Source organism: Leptonychotes weddellii, chromosome 6 (assembly GCF_054177405.1).
Source record: "Leptonychotes weddellii isolate Sample4059 chromosome 6, ASM5417740v2, whole genome shotgun sequence".
NCBI lineage: Eukaryota > Metazoa > Chordata > Mammalia > Carnivora > Phocidae > Leptonychotes > Leptonychotes weddellii.
Genome location: NC_138374.1, coordinates 130,718,123 through 130,738,427, shown reverse-complemented (window position 1 = coordinate 130,738,427; position 20,305 = coordinate 130,718,123). Strand labels below are relative to the sequence as shown.

Genomic DNA, 20,305 nt, shown 5'->3' with positions numbered 1-20,305 from the left:
GTGATGGGTATTAAAGAGGGCACGTTCTGCATGGAGCACTGGGTGTTATACACAAACAATGAATCATGGAACACTACATCAAAAACTAATGATGTAATGTATGGTGATTAACATAACAATAAAAAATTTTTAAAAAAAGAAATTCTGAAAAAAAAAATAAGGCTCAGAAGCAGATATATTATCTTGTCCACATCCAAGAAAACTCTTGCTGCCCCCACGGCCCCCACGGCCCCCTCTCCCCTCCTGTCTTCTCCAACTCAGGAGAAGTGAAACACCCAGCTCAGGGGAATACCCTGGAATCACCTCCCGTCTGCTCTTCTGTTTCCCACCGGTGTGAGACAGCTTTATCAATGAATCCGTCACCTCAGGCCTCCCACCGCCAGCACAGGATACCTATTATGTTCCAGGCACTGGACTAGTAAACAAAACTGTTCCAGGCTCTGTTCTCGTGAGACTTGCCTGCTAATGGGTCATGATAAAAAAGTAAATTGCAGCATATGCTAGAAGGTGGTCAGTGGCTGGAAAAAGGGAAAATAATAGACATATAATGGGCTAGTGGCAACTGCAGGGGTGGCTTGCGCATCAAATAGATGGATATTGAAGTAGGAAGACAAGGCAAACTTGTGAATATCAGTGGCGGGGCAGGGAAGGTGTATTTTGTTTCTTTACTGTCTTCCTTCCCCTCTGGAATGTCAGCTCCGTGAAGTTAGGGATTCCCTCTTTGCTGTTGTTCACAGTTCTCTCCCAAGTGCCTGTAACGATGTCTAGCATGTCGTAGGTCCTCGACAAATACAGCTCAATAGGTAAATAAGTGAACAAAGTAAAATTTACCTTTCAGGCTGGCCGAAATGAAGGGTTAGGACCACTGGTCTAAATCCTACCCTAACTACAACAATATTCTCAATTAAATGATAAATTCAGAGCAGAGAGAAAAGAAACTGAGTCAAGACAGATGTGCCTCTTAAAAGGGAAAACTGAAAACTATACAGGAAAAATGATGCTAATCTGAACTCCAACTTTAGAACAACCAAATAAGGAATGGGATTTAAAAAAAACAAAACAACAACAAAAAAACAAGGAGATTCTATACAAATAGGGTTTTAAAATTAGAAATGACCCTTGAAACATAGGGCTTCTTAGTGCTGAGTGATTCAGGACGCCTGGGTGGCTCAGTTGGTGAAGCGTCTGCCTTTGGCTCAGGCCATGATCCCAAGGGCCTGAGATCGAGCCCCACATCGGGCTCCCGGCTCAGCGGGGAGCCTGCTTCTCCCGCTCTCTGCAGCTCCCCCTGCTTGTGCTCTCTCGCTCTCTCCCTAACAAAAAGAAATAAATAAAATCTTTAAAGATAAATAAATGCTGAGTGATTCATCAATTAGGCTGTCAGCGAGGTGCATGGATATGTGGCAATTAAGACAGATACCCCCACCCTGGGAAGTGCCAGCCACTCACCCCTCGCTGTACCCCCCACTGCAGACCCACACATCCACAACACCCACCGTGCACTGACGACCGTGGATTTTAACTTGGTTGTGGCTATTAGCTCAGTATTTACCCCTTGATGCTGATGAGTCTGAGGATACGGGCTGGGTCCCCAAGGAAACGAACAAGTGCTGACTCAGTTCTCTGGCCACAGGTTACACCTCTGACTTTGTCCAGTTATCCCACATGTGCATATCCCCAGTGATAGAAGGGGACAGAGTGCATCCGTGCGTGTGCATATGCACACACGTGTTACTCCCCCCAACACACAAAAGGGCACATGCTTCATGTTCAAGAAGGCTAAAAGTGACCACTGAGAACCGAACGACCCCCTTATGCACAGTTACAGTATCAAACCACGGCCCTAAATACATCTCTTCCATCAGCTTCTCCTGAAAATGCTATCCAACTCTAAGAAAGAATAAGTACTATTTGGACGGAGGGCCACAGGCAGGACATACTGTCCCTCCATCTTGCCCCCAGAAGATGGCTCAACCTGGTAAAAAGTCAGGAGTGTGAGCTGCGGGGGATGCCAGAGCACGTGACCTTACTGATGGTGCGTCTTCCCCTATTACAGGTAACGTGAGCCTCAGAACCTTCCTTTCTCTCCGATTAACTAGTGATATCAGGGCAAAGCTGAATCACTTTGTCGTTAACAGTTCGACCCCTGCAATACTGTACATCATTAAATTTTTAAGGGAGCTCATTGGGGAAGTCCTTTAATTCTTTAATAATTGAGTTGAGGGAATGGGGCCAGCGAGGAAGAGCATTTACCTGAGCTGATATGAACTAGGTTTGGCTGCTAATGCCTTTCTAACGATCCCACTGTGTCCATGTTGCCACTTAGAAGAGTGCAGTCCGTTTGGCCCTTGCCCTTTAACTGTCAACAGGGAAATGGAAAAATAATACATCATGAAGTACCAAAACGTGCATCACAGCGCTCCACACAGCTTTCCCTTCTAGCACTGTGGAACTCAGTCGAAACCAAATAGAAAAATTCATTCCGTGAATCAGCTGGGTGTGTATGATATCAAATAACCTGTCACTGATTTTTTCCACTGAATTTACTGGCCACAGAGGCAGAACCATTGAAAAATACTCAACTGCCTTGGAAGCACCAATTTCAGCTTCATCCTCTTCTAAGTGAAGAGGTCTGGCCCCTTATGACACTTACTTTTTTCTTTCCTAGGGTCATATGGCTATGACGGCCCGAGACCCAAGGAAAGATTCATACCCACCCAAACACTGTTCTCCCGCTCTCTGTCAAAAACATTCCCACACCCTCACTGCACTCATCAGACAGTTTGCGATCATGCTCCACACCTCTGAGAACTCAAAGGAAAGGCACGGAGGCAAACCATATAAACTCAAAGAGATTATGTGATTTGCCCAGGCCCACTCAGCCAAAGCAGAGGCAAAGGCAGGATTAAGGCTCAAGGCTTCTGGAAAAACCCACTGCTATCTTCCGGGTCACTCCAGTCTCCAGTCTGAGAAAGTTCACATACAAACCAGTCGTGTGAATGAGACCATAAGCAGTGATAGCCAGGTGGAGAGAGACCGGGCCACCACAGCTGACAAGGAGGACCGCGTCCCCATCCTGGACGCCCTTCTCTTCAGGTTTCTGCTGAGTCTCCCAGGAAGCAAAGGCCCTTCCACTGCCAGACATGTGCACGGTCTAGCTGCCAAGCCCAGCTGATGAGCTCCAGGCTTGGGGAATCGGCCACACCACGTACACCCTGGACCATGCCGTAACCAAATGGAGTTTGGACAGATGAACAGCAGAGACAGGAAGGTGACAGACAGCTTGGGTTTGCACTAAGACAACTAGTGTCTGAAGAAGAAGGACACAGGCTGGAGCCTCACTCTGCTGGCCCCCACCAGCCCCTGACCCAGGGTAGCCTTGGGAAAGAAGCAATGTGGGAGGCTGCAGTGGCTACCTGAGGAGAGACAGAAAACAGACCCACCTCTCTTGGCCTCCGTTCTGTGGTTCAGTTCCGGCTAATCCACAGAATAAAGGGAATAAATGGTCAGGACAGAGGAGAGCAGGGCCAGATCCTGTGCCCTACATGGGTCCCTGAGCCTTCCCCAGGCTTCTCCTCTGTCAGTTGGATGCCCCTCACTCTCCTTGATCCTCAACCTCCTTCCCTTCCTGGTAAAACTCATCTGAGCCATGAAGGAGGCTCAAGACTAGCGCATCATATGATGTCTTCCCTTTATTCTAGCTCCACCCCAGGTACTGCTATATTTTTTTCCTTCTGATCTTTCTTCTGCTGTCCACCTTCTCAGAAGAGCTGGTCATATCACTCCCTCTGCTACTTCAACTACGTTTTACTCTACAACCCATTAAAATGCTGTCCCGTCCCCTCTATGCCTCTGATGAAACTACTCTTGAGGGACACCTGCACGGCTCAGTCGGTTAAGCATCTGCCTTCAGCTCAGGCCATGATATCAGGGTCCTGGGATCGAGCCCCACATCGGGCTCCCTGCTCAGCGGGGAGCCTGCTTATCCCTCTGCTGTTCCCCCTGCTTGTGCTCTCTCTCCCTCTCTGACAAATAAATAAATAAAATCTTAAAAAAAAAAAAAAAGAAAGAAAAGAAAAACCTACTCTTGATAAGGTTACCAATGACTAACTGCCAATTTCAAGAGCAAATAGGCAGCCCTACTTTTGGAAAGTCCCCACCACTGCCCTGTCTTCCGGAACCTCACTCACCCCGGTGTACTCTCCTGCCTCTGTGCCATCCCCCCACAGATGGACTTCTTGAATGCCGGTGCTCTTCTTACCCTATGTAGCATCCCCTTGGCCATTCCCCTCTTCCCATGACTTATGTGATAATATATCCTAAACTCAGGGTCCCTTGGTTATGTATTACTACATACTATTCAGTAGCTTCTTGGCGCTTACCACAATTTGAAATATGCCTTTATTTATTGGTTTATTTTCTGTCACCTCTTCCATGAAGCTTTTATAACAACCCCAAGCAAGTCCCCCATTGATTAACTTATCCATTCAACCCACAGACATTTGTCTAACGCCTACTGTGTGTCAGGTACCGTGCAAGATGCTGGAGAGAGAGGTCTCAAGAAACAAAACACCACACAAAAACAGGAAGGGCCCTGCCCTCACAGAGTTTATGACCTACTGACTCAGGCCACAAAGCAACAAATAAATGTAGACTTCATATGGTGACAAGCACTATGGAGATCATGAAGAGCACAGAGTAGTGCAGAACCAAGGGACTTAAATGAGTGGGCTCTCTGTCCTACAGGCCAGGGCTCTCTTCAAACAATCTTATTCTTCTCTTAGGCATCTTTTTAATTTATGTCTCTAAACAGTCTCTGCTAGATTGTTAATACATCCGTGCTTCATTTTACTCATTTTTTACATACCTGGCACATAGAGGAATTTAATAAGTCTGTCTGATGATTAGATGAATGAATGAGTGATTTAATTAATAAACCAACTGTTTATAAGATTCCATTTAATTCTCAATTTGAGAAATCCGCATACAACCAGGTAAAATGCATTCCAGTTACTGCTGTATTACCTGAAATCTCTAGTTTCATTACATGCCAGTTTACAGAGATTAAATTCAGACCCACATTCCATCTCTCTAAAATTGACTGGAACTAGTTTTAAGTGAACCAAGCGTCAGCACCGGTGAGTGAAATAATACAATACAGGAATACTTAATTTCCTTAAAAACCAAGATTCCATTATCCCTTTTTCGATCCAGCCAGGTCACGTAATAAACAAGAGGGAGTCAACAGTTCTGGAAATCAGCCTCATACCAGGGCAGAGCGGGATCTTTTCTAGCTGAGGCTGGGGCTTGCTTGAGCATACAACATGGTTCAGAAGAAACCTTGGAAAAGGGTTATGCAAGGAATGGATGGACAGCTGCTGGCTAGTCCCAATGGAAGTTATGTTTGGAAGGCTCCAGATCTGATATTTAACAGTTCTGCTGCCAAATGTGCAGACAGGCTCCCCAGAATAAGCCACCAATAGCAAACTCTGGGAGCTGCAGAGAGAGAAAAATGGATGCTTGTCTGCCTTTTTGTCATTCTTCCGGTGGGGAAGAACAGCTAAGCTAGAGGGACAATGGAGCCCAATGCAGATGGGATGGGACAGGAAAGGATGGAGGCAGGATGGCTTTGTGGGTATAGAGTTTGATATACAGGAGTGATGGGTGTATGCTAGCAGCTTTCACACACACACACACACACACACACACACACACACACAGGCAATCCCCAAATCCAAAAAACTTCCTTTAAAATCACACAATATATAAACAGCTGACCGTCAGAAGGCTGCCTAAAAGCTCAAGTATCTAGCAGGTGGGGACTTGTTTTCCAAGAGCTGGTTCAACAGGACAAACTGAGAATTGTGATCTCACTGAGGTATGAACACCAGAATTCAAGCAGCAGATGGCGTGATTTAGAGGAAAGGCCATTGGACTAGGAGTCCGTGGTTGGGGACAGCATCCCAGCTTCCCTCTTTACCAACAGCGTGACCTTGGGCAAGTTCTTAACCTCTCTGAGCCTCAGTTTCCTAGCTATAAAATGCAGAGGGAGGAAAAAAAAAACCTCTCCTTATCTAACTTTAAAAATTGTTGTGAGGTCCAAAAAAGATAATGCATGCAAAGGCTCTTTGAAAATGGGAAAGTGGGGCACCTGGGTGGCTCAGTCGTTTAAGCAACTGCCTTTGGCTCAGGTCATGATCCCAAGGTCCTGGGATCGGATCCCGCATCGGGCTCCCTGTTCAGCAGGGAGCCTGCTTCTCCCTCTGCCCCTCCCTTCTGCTTGTTCTCTCTCTCTCTCAAAAATAAATAAATAAAATCTTAAGAAAAAAAAAAAGAAAATGGAAAAGGATACATTTTTTTCAACACGTCCTTTTATGGTAATTCCTACAAGCCAAGCATTGACCTGTATACTTTATAAATATTAACCCAAAATGACCCTATGAGGTTGGTACTTTCATTACTCTCCATTTTATTTTATTTTTTTTTAAGATTTTATTTATTTTTTTTGACAGAGAGAGCAAGAGAGCACAAGCAGGGGGAGCAGGAGCAGAGGGAGAAGCAGGCTCCCTGCTGTGCAGGGAGCCTGATGCGGGGGCTCGATCCCAGGACTCTGGAATCATGACCTGAGCCGGAGGCAGACACTTAATGACTGAGCCACCCAGGCGCCCCTCATTACGCCATTTTAGAGAGAGGAAACCAGCACTGAGAAAGTAAGACCCTTGCCCATGGAAATGGCTAGCGAGCAACAGAGCAAGGATGTGATCCCAGACACCCTGTGTCCACAGTCTATGCTCTCAGCCACTACCCCACGCAGAGTTATCATGCACAGCTCCTGAGAATCTACATTCGTTTACTCGTATAAAAAAAGTCAACAATAATACCCAACCCTGTATAGCTCTCTGTATTTTACCAAAAAGCTTTCCGTGTTCATTTTCTTACTCAAGTCTCACAATAATGCTACGAGGTTGTTAGCATATTCCCTTATACAAATAAGGACTTTGTGGTTTGGACATCTCTTGACAGTAGGACATGTGTTTCCAGTTATTTTCCAGTAATGGAGGGAGCTACGCAGTGCCCAAACCAACCATACCCACCTGTCCAACCCCTTCCATCTATGGACATGGACTTTTGAAATGGAAGATCCCAACCAAGAGCAGAACCCAGAAGAAAAGGAGCAGGTGTATAATCACAACCAGCCTTACACACAGACAAACAGAAAAACACCTACAAAGTGGTATTTGCATTCTGTCCAAAATTACCTCCTATACTGGTCCCATTCTAGGACCTCAAATCCTACTGTAAGGTAGTCATTCCTTTTCAACTGAATGCCCTTCGAGTTAAAAAGTATCTTTGAAAGAACACCACATTCTCATGTACATCCCAAGTGAATTATTTCATAATAGCTTGTCCAATTTGACAGATAGCTAAGACCAAGGGCTAGCCTGTACACAAGATAATATGAAATTTAAAAGGTCACAAGATGGGTTCAGAGCGCAAGATAAGCAAGAAGGCAAGACTGAGCTGAGATCCTGAAAATGGGGTGTTATAACTAGTGCTCTGGATAAATCTAGGGATGCCGGGTGCATAGAGCCCCGAGGGAAAGAGAGGCACAGGGACCAAGCAACACTCCTGCCAAAGAAATGCAAGGGAGGGTCTTCTGGAATGTTCTTCCACTTTGGGTTTCCAAAGTATACCTCGCGGCTCTGCCAACTGGATTTCGTCTCTGAGGAGCTGTGCCTGGATCCCTGTGAAGGGGGCGGCCATCACCGTCTGTGTAGCCGGAAGACATGCACAAAGGAATCCCTGCTACAACGTAGGAGGGGCAAGAGGAGAAGGGGTGAGGGGAGCCAGCAGCAGGGGAGGAAGCTCTCGATGGTTATGTTAAAAAGGATTTGTTCCACTGTCAAAACCAGAAAGCTCTCCCCAAGAGCCAGCTTTAGGAAAGGAAGCCTGAAATGACAGAGAGGGGGTGGGTGTATTAAGGAGGCTCCTTGGAAAAGAGGCTGAAGTGACAGGGAGAGCGGCACTGGGCCAAAGGCAGGTATGGCCGGAAAAATCCACCTCTGAACTGGGATGGTCCACCAACGCCTGGGGAAAGAACAGAAACTGGGCTGTGGCATTTCTGCTGGGTCCCAGAAAGAGGGCTCCCCAAGCCAACCTCACTCTCTAGGGCAAGGACAGTCCTTTAAGTCCAGGCCCCTAGAGCACTCATCCATCCTGGTTCTCCCCAGGGACTAGGAGAGGGCCCAGTGGCCACCAAGCTCCTGAAAACTGTACTCCACTCAACTGCCCATTCCCCATTGGGGGCCCCACCTTATCTCCCAAAGACATCAACCTCTTCTCCAGCATGGAGCTGGGGGCCCCAGGCCAAGCTGTGGCATCAGCTCCTACTTAGTTAGGTTCAGGCTATTGGAGTACTCAAACAAAGACATATTTGGACCCTCCTGCGGAGAGAGAGGGGACCATTTCTGGGCCCAGAGGGAGCTGCCCTTAATCTGCTGCACAGTGAATGACAACAATGTTAAGAATGAAAATATGGTTTGGGGGGATCATCCCCAGGAGCCCAACATTTTGGTATTTAAAGGAACTTTAATGAGCTTAAGAGGCTAATCTGGAGTTCAGGAGGGGGTGTTTTGTTTTGTTTTGTTTTGTTTTCAAAAATCCTTTTAAAGGTTCCTGAGGCTCCATAGGGAGGGGGCACCAGAACTGTGAGTCAAGGCGTGGGGCTGAGTAGCTGAGGGGCCCAGATGGAACAGGAGAGGAGGCTGCTGGAAAGATCCCCCCCCCACTGCAGCCGCAGAACCTGGTGCTCTAGAGATAAAGGAGGGTTCTTCCCAGGCTGGAGAAGTGCCATGTCCACAGAAGCAGCAAGAAGCTGAGAATGAGTGGTGTGTTTACATCCTATCAGGATGCCAGTCAGGTTTCTCACCAAAGAACTCCTTCTGGTTTACTGGTGACAGCATCAGACGCAGGTGCTTCTCTGACACCCCCCCACCCCCCCACCCCCGCCAAGAAACATCCATCTAGAGCAGCAGCACATAAGATGGCATCCACGGAGTACCAGGCACACTCAGAAGATGTGCAGGGGCCCCTAGCCGGTCACCCAAAGAGCCAGGGTCATGGGATCACGCAAACCTGAGGGGTATGCCCCTTGCCAACGACTGAGCTGAGCCCTGCTCCATAACTCGGTGGCCATGGGACAGGACTCTGACTTTTGCATCCAGAAGACTAATTAGTTTCCCCCACGTGAGCAAATCAAAAGAGGACTCATGGTCCATACGGATGGCCTGGGGGGAAAAAATGAGGCAGTTGATGAGATGGTATTTAAGTAAGATCTGATGCTGGCAAGAGTCAAGTTACTAGAATTCCACAGGGCATAGGGGAGTGAGGGGGAGGCAGAATGGGACGGGGCCAGATGTGAGCACCAGAAAGAGCATGTGGTCCATTCCCAGCAATGCTGGACGCTAAAGATATTTGTTATATGCACAGAGTTTAATTGGGCCTGTCAGGCAAGGTAGGCCGGCCCATAGTGGCCAGACATCTATCAGGGCTGGTCCATTATAGGATAATAATGATCAAACACCGTTCTAATAGGATGGGGAGACACTGGAGTCAGAAAAGCCAGACATCTTTACTGTTATCCAAAAACAGGATCCCCAAACTGGAAGCCAGAAAGGCTGGGAGAGACCAAACTCTTTCATGGAGCTTCAGCTAGAGGGCTGGGAAAAGCACAGTCCATTTTGTATTTTCAGTTGTTGTGACATTACAGTGCACTAATGGGGAATCCGGCAATGGTTTCCTTCGATTCTGGCTAATCCAAGCATGGCGGCCAGGGGACAAGCTCCTCGGTTCGCCAACTGAGAAGAACAGCCCAGAGGTAGGTTTTAAAAATCTTTTTTTTTTTTTAATTACTCAGCTGGGGTTGTCTGTGATGGGACCAAGTCTACACACAAGGGGGGAAACGGATGGAGGGCCATGGTTTTTATTCCTTCCTTGATGTCTTCGCTAATACGTCAGTGTTTCTGCCGCATTCCAATTGAATCTGCTGTGTAATGCCCAAAGAAACTCAATCCCTATCCTAAGTCTCATTTTATTTATTTTCAGTAGTGTGAAAACAAACATGTAGCAAGATGACAGTGTTTACACCTCCTTTTTAGCCGATACAGCTCTAATCCTCCCGCTAATTAATGCCAGGGCCCGTAGCAATTTTATTAATTTCGTCTTGGTTAAAAATATAGAGACAGATAATTGTGCTTGACTAAAATAACAATTTGACATTTGGAAGGTGTTTCCTTCATTTCAGCAAGGCGGTTGGCCGAGTTTCATTTAATATATGACAAAGAGACACAAAGTGGCAGCCGACACTGGTCAGCGATAACATAACTAATTCTAATTGTGATAAATTGACTAAAATGTCCCACGGCGTGCTAGTCAAAAAGACTACGGAGACAATGTAAATCCCAAGCCGGTTTTCCTGTAGGTTCCAGTAAAACAGGGCACACAGGAAAGAAGGGTCTCTGGTCTCTTGTCCCCTGATATCATTTCCTTCAGAACCCTTTCTTCATTTTGCTCCTAAAATCACCAACTTTCCCACACCAAAGCTGCAAAGGTCACTGGGAACACTGTTCTGCATGTCACTAAGAGACTTTCAGAAAAAAACAGGTGTTCCTAGGGGGCAGCCTTAGGCCTGCTGGTAAGAGGACAGGGCCCTCCTGGGATAGGGACCCTGCTGCTCGCTGCAGAGGCTGGGAGAGGCACGCCACCCTGGGGGGGGGCAATCCTCCTGATCTCAGCCTGCAAGTGGCTTGCTAAGAGCTCCCCTCTGAAGATGTGAAAGGACACTAAAAAATCCACATTAGAAAGATACTAAAAAAAAAAAAATTGAAAAACACTCAAATAGGGCTAAGCGTTCACAGTTATGGCAGAAATTATTTTTAAATCTTTCCATGTGATTGCACATTCCCCCCCATCGTTCATTCCCTAATGTTGCACAACTGTGCTTAACACTCAAGCGATCGGGATTCAATATGGGTCATTTTGAACGTGACGGGATTCAACAATGACCTGTGGTATAGGCGTTGACTCTAAGAGGCTTTACTAAATTTCTGATAATATAAGGAATATTTTAAATCCTCGCCTCTTGTTACACTTCGAAATGCCGTGACCCAAACAATTTCTCTGTCCGCAAAGAATAATTAGCTGATAATTTAAGAAATGGAATTGTTCTCATTAGAGAAAGAGTACCTGTTCATGACCTCCAAAAAAATTTCTTCCGGAATTAGAAAGCAACGATGACGAGCCCTCTCTAAAATCAATAACAGTATTTTGGCGAATGCAAAACTTATAAATGAGAAAAATGAAACTGAAAGGCAAGACAAACAGTGAACTTTCAGAACAGCTCCTGTCACTGAAATCTAAAAGCAAAAACAGCTCCTTAGCTGGGTAGATGACAGAAGTCCCAGGACTCTAGAGTATGTACAACTGGACTGGATAAATAACTTTTTATAATGTGCTTCATTTATGTAAGGATCAAAAGAATCCCACAGCCCTCCACTGAAAAGCAATGTTCGTATACAATTCCCAGAATACTATTAATATCTACTTGTGCTGTCTAATTTTATTTCAAAATTTTAAGTCTTAGATTCCAAGGAAGTCCTACCCAGGGACCAATCCATATAAAAAGAGAAAACACCTCTGAGCAAGGGCTGTTTCCAATCACCCTGCAAATAAAAGAAGAGATTACTCGGCCCACACCAACACACAGCCACAGCCCATGGACGGCGCTTATCCCGAGCTAAACCCCCCGCAATTTAATGCAGACATCAATTTATTACCTAGCTGTGTTTGATTTTTGTATTCCTTACATTTTATTATGCCAGGAGTGGGGCCAACAAAAGATCAAGTACAGCAAAAATCTACAATTGCCTCTGTAATTTCATCTGTGGGCTCCCTTCTAGGAGTAACTGCATGCCCAATTTTAATCTGCAAGTAATGTCACAGTAATAAAACCAAACTAATTAACTAATTCTTCTCCCTATACACACACACACACACACACACACACACACACACACATCCTACACCACCTTGATAAAATGCAGAATTAGTTCATTACTGGTCCTAATAGAGATCATTACCCCGGTCATTTTCTCCGAGGGGCTGCCAATCAGCAGGGCGAAGGCAAGACAGAGAAAGCTCTAAATGTGATATCCGCTCTGCCCCCATTTTAGTCCCTGTCCTCAGAAAATTGGTCTGCTCCAAAAGAAAGGGGAGAAAACATGGACCGGCCCTCTGAGGAAAGGTCTCCCAAGGCCTGGGATTTGCTGACATGTGGGGAGTCGTGATGTTATGAGAACAGCCTGATAATAGCAGCACTATCCCACTCTGCTCCTAGGGTGTCCAGAACAATCTAAGGGATAATGATAAACTTCACATGTGAGGGGAGAGGGCCCCGGCTGACGCACCAAGCTGCCAGGCACATGAAAGAAACAATATAAACTTGATTTAAATGTGGGATCCCTTCCAGAAGGCTTAATTATCTATTGTATTACCACATTCCCGTTATTCAGCAGCCTCTTCTGTCTCCAGCTGAAGTCCAACTACAGTATTTGTTTGGAACAAATTCAGGGAAAACTCCAAACTACCCAGATCACAGAGGACTCAGTTAAATAGGGAACAACAGTTATATAAATAGAAGTCCCCTAGGCTGGAAAATATTTTGGTTATCTGCTAAGTTTCAGGCACACTGAAAAGAGTGGAATCCAGTTTTTAAACGTCCCTACCTATAGCACGCTCCTGTTTTAAATCACCTGGTACAGCTTCAGCAATTCTGTAAACGTCTCATCCCACCTAACTAGTTATTTTTCTTTGATGACCTGTCATGCTCAAAAAAGATCACCTCCAGTTCTTAATTTCTGAGGACATTCATAAATCAGTGTTCTGCACTCCAGCCTTAAATGCTTATTTGTTTTGGATGATCAGAAGATAAATGACTCCTAAGGGTGTCATAGTGTAAGAGACAAATATTTAACAAAACATCCTGAAGTCTGAAATGAATGGCTGTGCCTCAGATGCCACTGTCCATTCCATTTTTTTTAATTAGACAAGTTTGGTGTTTGACACCAAGAAGGTGTAACCACCAACTGATAGAGCAGAATTTGCACTTTTTAGCTGACCACCTGACACCACGAATAGGCAGCTAGTAATTCAAATGTAAAACTGCCCACAGCCAGGAAAGCACTTATAAATGGCTAAAACAAATACAATAAACTTGCTCTGTTAATATTATGTTTCTGCCCTTCACCGAAGACTGCACACTAGCTCTACGTTCTTTCATTTTAACGTGTAGGAACAGCATTTCAACTCGGTGAATCTGGCGAGCAGGGCATGCCTGACCTGCATCTTCATGATGTGCTTCCTCATTTACCCCCACGCGGCCCCACCATCTCACCTCCAGCTCTTTTTCCTCTCCCTCCGTTTGCCTTGTCTGGGCCTCAGATTTTAAAAAGATCCACACAAAAGGGCAAAACTATTTTTAAATAATCAATTCATTCAAGAGGAAAAAAGTGCTCTCTGTGACTGTCTCATGATACCTGCAACTGAAAACGTCCCTCTGGACGACAAAGATCTGGTCATTCCAGAGGGCTCCTAGGCAATACCTATTCCCGCACTTAGAGGAGGCTTCTAAGAAATCCTTGATAGTTGGGAGCATATAGAAGGCAAACAGGCTAGGCTGAAAGCCCCCTGAAGGCAGCCCTGTCTCATAGCCTCTCAGCACACAGCCCCCTGCCTTGCATAGAGAAGCTTGATGATAACAGGTGGCTGAATAAAGGAATTTGTCTGCAGCCTAGTTTTGAAACAAACAACCACAGCAACCACCATGCATGCTGATGCCATGAAGATGATCAGATATATTAAAACCCCATTTTGTTGGGAAAAGGGAATGGGATTGGGACAGGGAACAGAGGAGAAACTAAGAATAAAACTCATCTTTTTAAAAAAAAATATTGAGGGGTTGGGCACAGACCCGTGCTGATAGGGTGCCATGAGCTAAACGAGGGCAAACAACTCCGTTTTGGACATGTGTTTCCGAAATAGATGTTAAAATTAAAATCAAACCCCCTCATTGTAACGTCAACACCTCTCTGAACAATGCAGCTTACGTTCCTCTACAAAATCTTCCTGGTTCCGGCCAACAGCTTGCAAGTCGATCCCTGCAATTTTCCCTTTGCAGAAATAGCTGTGAGAGAGGAGAACTGACCTTAGTGGGCTCCTAATAAGCCCAAACCACGCCAAACCTGGGGGGCTGAAATGGAGGGGACATTGTTGTGTTAAGTACTTTACAACAACTGTTTCTTCCCCTCTTGACACAGCCTGACTTCCTTAAAGAAGATCTGACTGGCCAGACAGCTGTGTTGACCCTTAAGCCTTCTTTGATTCGTGATTTTTTTTTTTTTTAACAAACAGAATAGAAATTCACAACCCAAATCCTTTCCTAAGCTCCAATACTTTCGAATTCGCTAGTGTTGTGCCTGAAGGATGTGGACATTTCGGTAATCTATAAGCAGAAAGATAAAGATTGGGTCTACACAATCCCAAAACCTTCAGATGAAAAGCAAGATGGGGGAGGGGGGGGAAGCGAGCAATCAACCAGAAGCTTTATCCAAAGGTGATACTTGAAGTTCTGTGGGCAAAATCTGCTTAATTCCCTAAAAATTGCACTTTTCACTCAGACACTGTGGCAACAAACAGACAACCAAGAACAGATACGGGCATGTCTTCTTTAAAAAATGTTAACCATAATTACCACTTTGTAAAGTGGTCATGTGTTTTCATTTCTTTATTCATTTCTGTATTGTCCAACCGGTCCAAAGCAGAATGTGTATTCTTTTTAGTGCTAAAAATGTAAAGTTATCTTTTCAAAATGCCCAGTACCCCTTCCACAGGAGGGTTAGGGTTAGTAAAATTCAAGAAGAGAATGGCAAAGGAGCACTGTCCGGCAGCAAAAATAGTGTGTGCATGTGTGGTCACTAGGTGTAACCGCTTTGCCTGTTTTCAGGAAACCTCACAGCCCAGGCAACCCTGAAAGGAAGATATTTCTGTTCTTTCTCAGTGTTTTTTTTTTTTTCTTTTTTGTTATATGGAGACTTCTGGACACCCCGCTTTGCTGTGTTTTTAATAACGTGATAGGAACTGCTTTTCCTGCACACTGCCCATCCCTTGATTATCCTCACCGACTGCTGTCTCTTTTATTCACCAGCAACAAATGCGGAATTCTCCTGCGCGCGCAAGCGCATCCCCTCGGCCACACACACCAATCTAGTGTGCAAAAAAGAGAGGCCTGCGTTGCCGCCGCTTTTCTTTCCTTCAGTACCGCGCACAGCTTTGCGAAGTCCGTGTCCCCATTGACTAGCCCTTTTGACAAGGAAAAGCAGTTCTCTCTCCATGGACCCACTAAGCAACTCCGGGCCTGCCTGGCGAGAACCAGGAAATCCTTCTAACTCCCATCCAGGCCGCATCCAGGCTTTAGGCATTACAGAAATCTAGATTCCAAATAATCTACTTTCTTAAATACCTGCCGCCTAATTCTCCTCCAAACACACCAGAACGGTCACGTCGGCAGGAGAGAACTAAATCCGGTGTAAGGCTGCAGGGCACACCCACGCGGGAATTCGGGGTAGGGGGGAAGCTGTGCGGTGGAGGAGGGAGCCTCAGATCAGGCCCCGCTTCTGGCCTAACGGCCCCTGCACCCCAGGGTTTTTGAGAAACGGGGCGGGGGTCGGGGACAGTGAGAGAAAAGGCAAACAAGATGTGCGCGGAGCTCGGAGGGGCCGCCGCGCCATTTCTGAGCCCAGTCTGTCGCGACGCCGGGGGACAAAGCCGAGCGGGAACCGCGCACAGGGGACGGAAGCCGTGGGAGCAGAAACCTCGCTGCTCGCCCTAAGCGCCCGGGCGGCGCAGACACATGGCTCAGACGGAGTGGGAACCCCGCGAGCAGACGTGGGCCACTGGCAGCCCGCGGGGCACCCCAGGGAAGGGGAGAGCCGGGAACGAGACGGATGGGGTCGGAGCCCCCACAGAGGTGTGTCCCCCTGGGAAGGGCCAGGTCGGAGTAGGAGCCTGGGAAGACTGCACACCAGGCGAGCACACCGTGGACGGAGCCGTCGCTCGCGCCCCTGCGGGCCGGGCCGTGGCAGGGCGCACCGCGCACGTCTCCGCGGCCCGGGGGAGGGCAACCCGCGACAAGCTGGGGGTGAACCGGCCCTCCGCGTCTCTGGGTGCGCGGGTGCCTCTCGCGCCTTCCGGAAGCCGATGGGGGCAAAGGAGGACCGAGTCTCCAGCGCTTGCTGGTGCCCGCGTGGGGGACGCGCTCCGGCGACGCGATCACTTACTTCTCGTAGTCATACTTGCAGTAGAGCTTCTTGTCCCGGTAGAAGCAGGTGGTCTCCAGGGGCTCTTTGCAGGAGACGCACTGCACGCACTGCTCATGCCAGAAGCTGTCGTTGAGCCTCAGCAGAAACCTGTCCGAGATGACCCGTTGACAGCCCTCGCAGACAGACTTGGGGCTCACCGCTCTGCCTACAGCAGCAATAGACGTTCTCTGGTCAACCGCGCCGGCCCAGCATCCCGGCCAAAGCCGGCCGGGACCCGCTCCGTTCACGCCATGCCCGCGGATTTCTCCCGCGGCCCCCACCCTGGGAAGCCCCCCGTTAATCAACCAAACCGCGTTTTAGAGAACAGAGAAAAATCAAACCGGGTGTTGTTTCTAACAAACAGCAACTCTATGGGAAGGTTCACATTCTACCGGGGAGGGGGCAGAAATCAATAATAAGGGACCTTAATTATCAAACCTACCCAGGTATTCGCGCAAATGTGCGCACAACCAGTAAAATTAGGCTACAGATAAATTTGCGCTCCCAGGTTTATCACCTAAGCATTAAGTCACTCACTATACTTGTCTCTTTTGACTATTATAAAAACTGCGAGTCTATAAAAAGAATTGGGGGGGATTGGTTTTGTCTTTTGCTAAAACGCAATTCTGTTGTATTTTTTGAGGGAAAACTTTAAAATTTTTATTTCCTTCCTAAAAAGTCTCAGACGTACAGAAAAATACCATCTCGCTCCAGGCAAACTCAGTATTGTTGAAAGTAACGAACCCCAAAGTGCTGCACCTTGGCTGGAGTACAAGCTGCAGGTGGGTTTACACGTATACTTTCAAGCGTATATATGTATGTAGACATATACATAATTAAAAAGCATCAAAATAGAAGGGGGAAAAAAGGAAAGAAGCAGGGCGCCGAGATGCCGCGGGCATTCCGGGAATCCCCACGCTCAGCTACCGCGTGTGCGAATGACACCCACCCCAAACCCACTCCACGCAAATGGGGAATGCCCTCTACCCTACCCCCTTGGATTTTTGTCTGTTTTGTTCCTTTATTTTGCTGGGGGGATGCCCTTTTTTAGGATGTGGGAACGCTTGGCCGCCTTTGTCGGCACATTTCACAGCTATTTAAAGAAGGCCTTGTCCCCTGATAACAATACTCTTGCGCGTGGTGTCCCAAAGGGCCTGACCCTTGCCGTTTCCTTGCTACACTCCTGTCACTTTTTCCCTTGGGGGATCCTGCCACCAGCTCCTGAGTGGGACCAGTCGCCCTGGGGCACGCAGGGAGGGCTAAGAAAAGTAGCGAGATAGTCCTCAGTTGTAAAATTCTCTATTCCTTCTGCCCTGTGTCGGCGTTCAGGGCCAGGCCCCGGGCGTTGGGAGCCGCCGTGAGCCCGCGGAGCGCACACTGCGCGCCCCGACGCCCGCGGTAGGCACAAGGTCGCGCGCGCTCCGTGCCAGGGCAATGCCAGCTCTGCCCCCCCACCCCCACCCCGCGCTCTTCCGACGCTGCACGGAGTCGAGAAGTTTCCCAAATCGCGGTTGAAAGAGGGGAACGCAGTGCGCGTGATTTCGTTTCATCTGGGGAGTAGGGGGGACTTCCTCTCCGGATGTGGTTTCTCCAGCCAAACTGTCTCATCGGCTTCACCCCGCTCTAGCGGTTCCGAAGGACGGAAAGAGCCAAGAGGTTTAAATGACAAAACGAAAATCCCTCCCGCTAAAATACCAAAACACCCGCTGCCCACACCTGAAAACCACCAAGGTCGGGGTGGGAGGTGGGGTTGAGAATCCTTGGCCTCAGATCAGCGAGACCCGCGCGTGTGGACACCCTTCCGAGGCCCTTGGCTCGCGGCTCCTAGCGGTCGCTGCAAATGGATTGGGGAGGCAGCGGGGAAACCCGCCGGCCTCGAGTTCCGGCTCCAGTTAATTAAAACCGAAGCGAGGGCCCTGCGGTGCGGGCTAATCCCCGCGCTGCGCTGCCCACCGGCCCGGAAAAGCCCTTCGGCGGTGCCCGAGACTGAGATTGGGGCTGGAGTTGGTGGGGACCAGAAGCCGCCTCGAACTTGGGCGCCTTCAAGCCTCGGGTTCCCTATGGTCGCCCCTAGGCCCCCGAGAAGCGGGCGGCATTTATGAGATGTCGATCAGCTCCGTGATTAAAAATCCAGCCCGGAGTATTTTTAATCACTTGCCACTCAGACGCCCGCGAGCAATCTCGCCCGCCCCTCGCGGCTTTGGGGAATTCGGTGCCCGGCGAGTGAGGCCTGGGGCGGCTTGTCGGTTTGGGGTAGGAAGGACCCACGGGGACTGACGGACAGACGGAGCGTGGGCTCCACTGAGTGCCCGACGCGGGGCACCGTCTCCCTTATTGCCGAACAGGTCCCGGCGGGCTGGGCTGCAGAGCTGGGGTCTGTCTGCTGGGAAGAGGGTGCGCCCGGGGCGCACGGCCTGAACACTCACCCAGCAGCGAGGAAAAGGACGCCGAAGTCTCGATGGCGCTTTGGAAGTTCTCCTCCATCTTCAGGCCGTCCAGCATGTTCGGGCCGGGCCGGGAGGACCTGTAGAGGGGAGGAAACGATGCTTCTGGGGTCCGTGCCCTCTGGGACCGGGAGCCCGCAGCCACCACGCTCCTGGGAAAGGACGGAGGGAGTGTCCAGGGTCACCAGAATGAGCCGGGAGGGTAGAGTCCAGCCAAGAGAAAGGTGGGGTGGGAGGAGAGAGACGAGTCACCGCGAACTGCTCTGACTGATCTGATTTCACTTGAAGTCAACGCGTTTTGTACTTAGACCTCCGCCCCTCAACTGCGCTTCTCCTTCGCTTGCCCCCACCCCCCTCCCCACACACACACCCTCACCCGGTCCCCAGGCCCAGGTTTCCCATCCCGAGTCCGACTCCGCCCTAACCTATACTAACGCGGGCCCTAGGGACAGCTCTGCGGGAACCCAGCGACGGGGGGAGACCGGGATAAAAGGAGTGGGTGTTCCCCTCGCGGGGCCGGGCGCAGGCACGAGGGCCTGCGAGGTCTCTGGCCCGCGCCCCGACCGGCCCGGGGCGTCCCTCACCTGCCCCGGCCCAGGCGGGGCCGAGAGAGCGAGCCGGAGCGCGCCCGCCTGCTCGCGGACCCCGGGCGCTGAGAGCTGCTGGGGGCGCGCGGGGCGGTCCTCCCACCGGTCGGCTGGTGCCGGGAACGTCTGCACGAGCGAAGAAGTCGCCTCGGGGAGGAGCCGCGGCTGGCCCTGCTCACTCTTGGATGCATTTCAAATCAACTTTCCGAAACACGCCCGCCCGAGCCGGAGCCCAGGAACGCGCAGCCCTCCTTACCTGGTGGGCGAGCTCGCTCCCCGCGGCAGGGGCGGGAGGAAGGGGCCGGGCGCCGCGGGGAGCTGCGGCCGGGAGAGGCGTAGGCCCTCGAGGCTGCAGCCGGCGCGGCCGGGAGGGAGCCCGAGCGAGCGCCGGCCCCTGGCTCCGCTCCTCGGCGCGCCCGGGCCGGGCCGGGACGTGGCCGCGGGCGGCCGGCCTTCTCGGGACGTCCTGGCCGGCCGCGTCGCTTCCTCGGGGGCGGGCGGGGAGGGGGCGGGGAGGGCCGGGGCTTCTCCGAGGCCGGGAGGGAGCGCCGAGGCCCGGGGTCGTGGGTGCGAGTCGGGCCCTGCTGCGCCGGGGCGGATCCGGCCGCTGCTGACAGGGGCCGCGGCGCGGCGCGCGGCGGAGGGAAGGGGTGGGGTGCGCGGGGAGGCGGGCTGGGAACGCGCCCCTGGAGCGGCCGCCGAGCTCCCTTTCCCGGCCCGGCTGCGCGGCCCAGCTCGCCGCGGCCGCCTCGCAGGCACGCAAAGTTTCCTCCCCTCCACGTGCAAGGGCTCCCTCGGGGCGCGCCGGCGGGGTCGCCGCCCGGGCCCCCCGCGCCCCCGGCCCCGGCGCTCGCACGCCGCG

General features: G+C 49.9%; 1 protein-coding gene across 1 annotated transcript in view; it reads right to left on the bottom strand.

Moving 5' to 3' along the window:
• Positions 1-19,769, bottom strand: part of LMX1A (LIM homeobox transcription factor 1 alpha) — a 150,761-nt gene extending 130,992 nt beyond the window's left edge. Inside the window, exons 1-3 of the mRNA XM_081825227.1 lie at positions 19,700-19,769; positions 18,839-18,936; positions 16,392-16,578 (exon numbers count right to left, since the gene is read on the bottom strand). Coding sequence (XP_081681353.1) covers positions 16,392-16,578; positions 18,839-18,914 — 263 coding nt within the window. The 5' untranslated portion in view covers positions 18,915-18,936; positions 19,700-19,769. The remainder of the gene's footprint in view (positions 1-16,391; positions 16,579-18,838; positions 18,937-19,699) is intronic.
• Between the last annotated feature and the right edge of the window lie 536 nt (positions 19,770-20,305).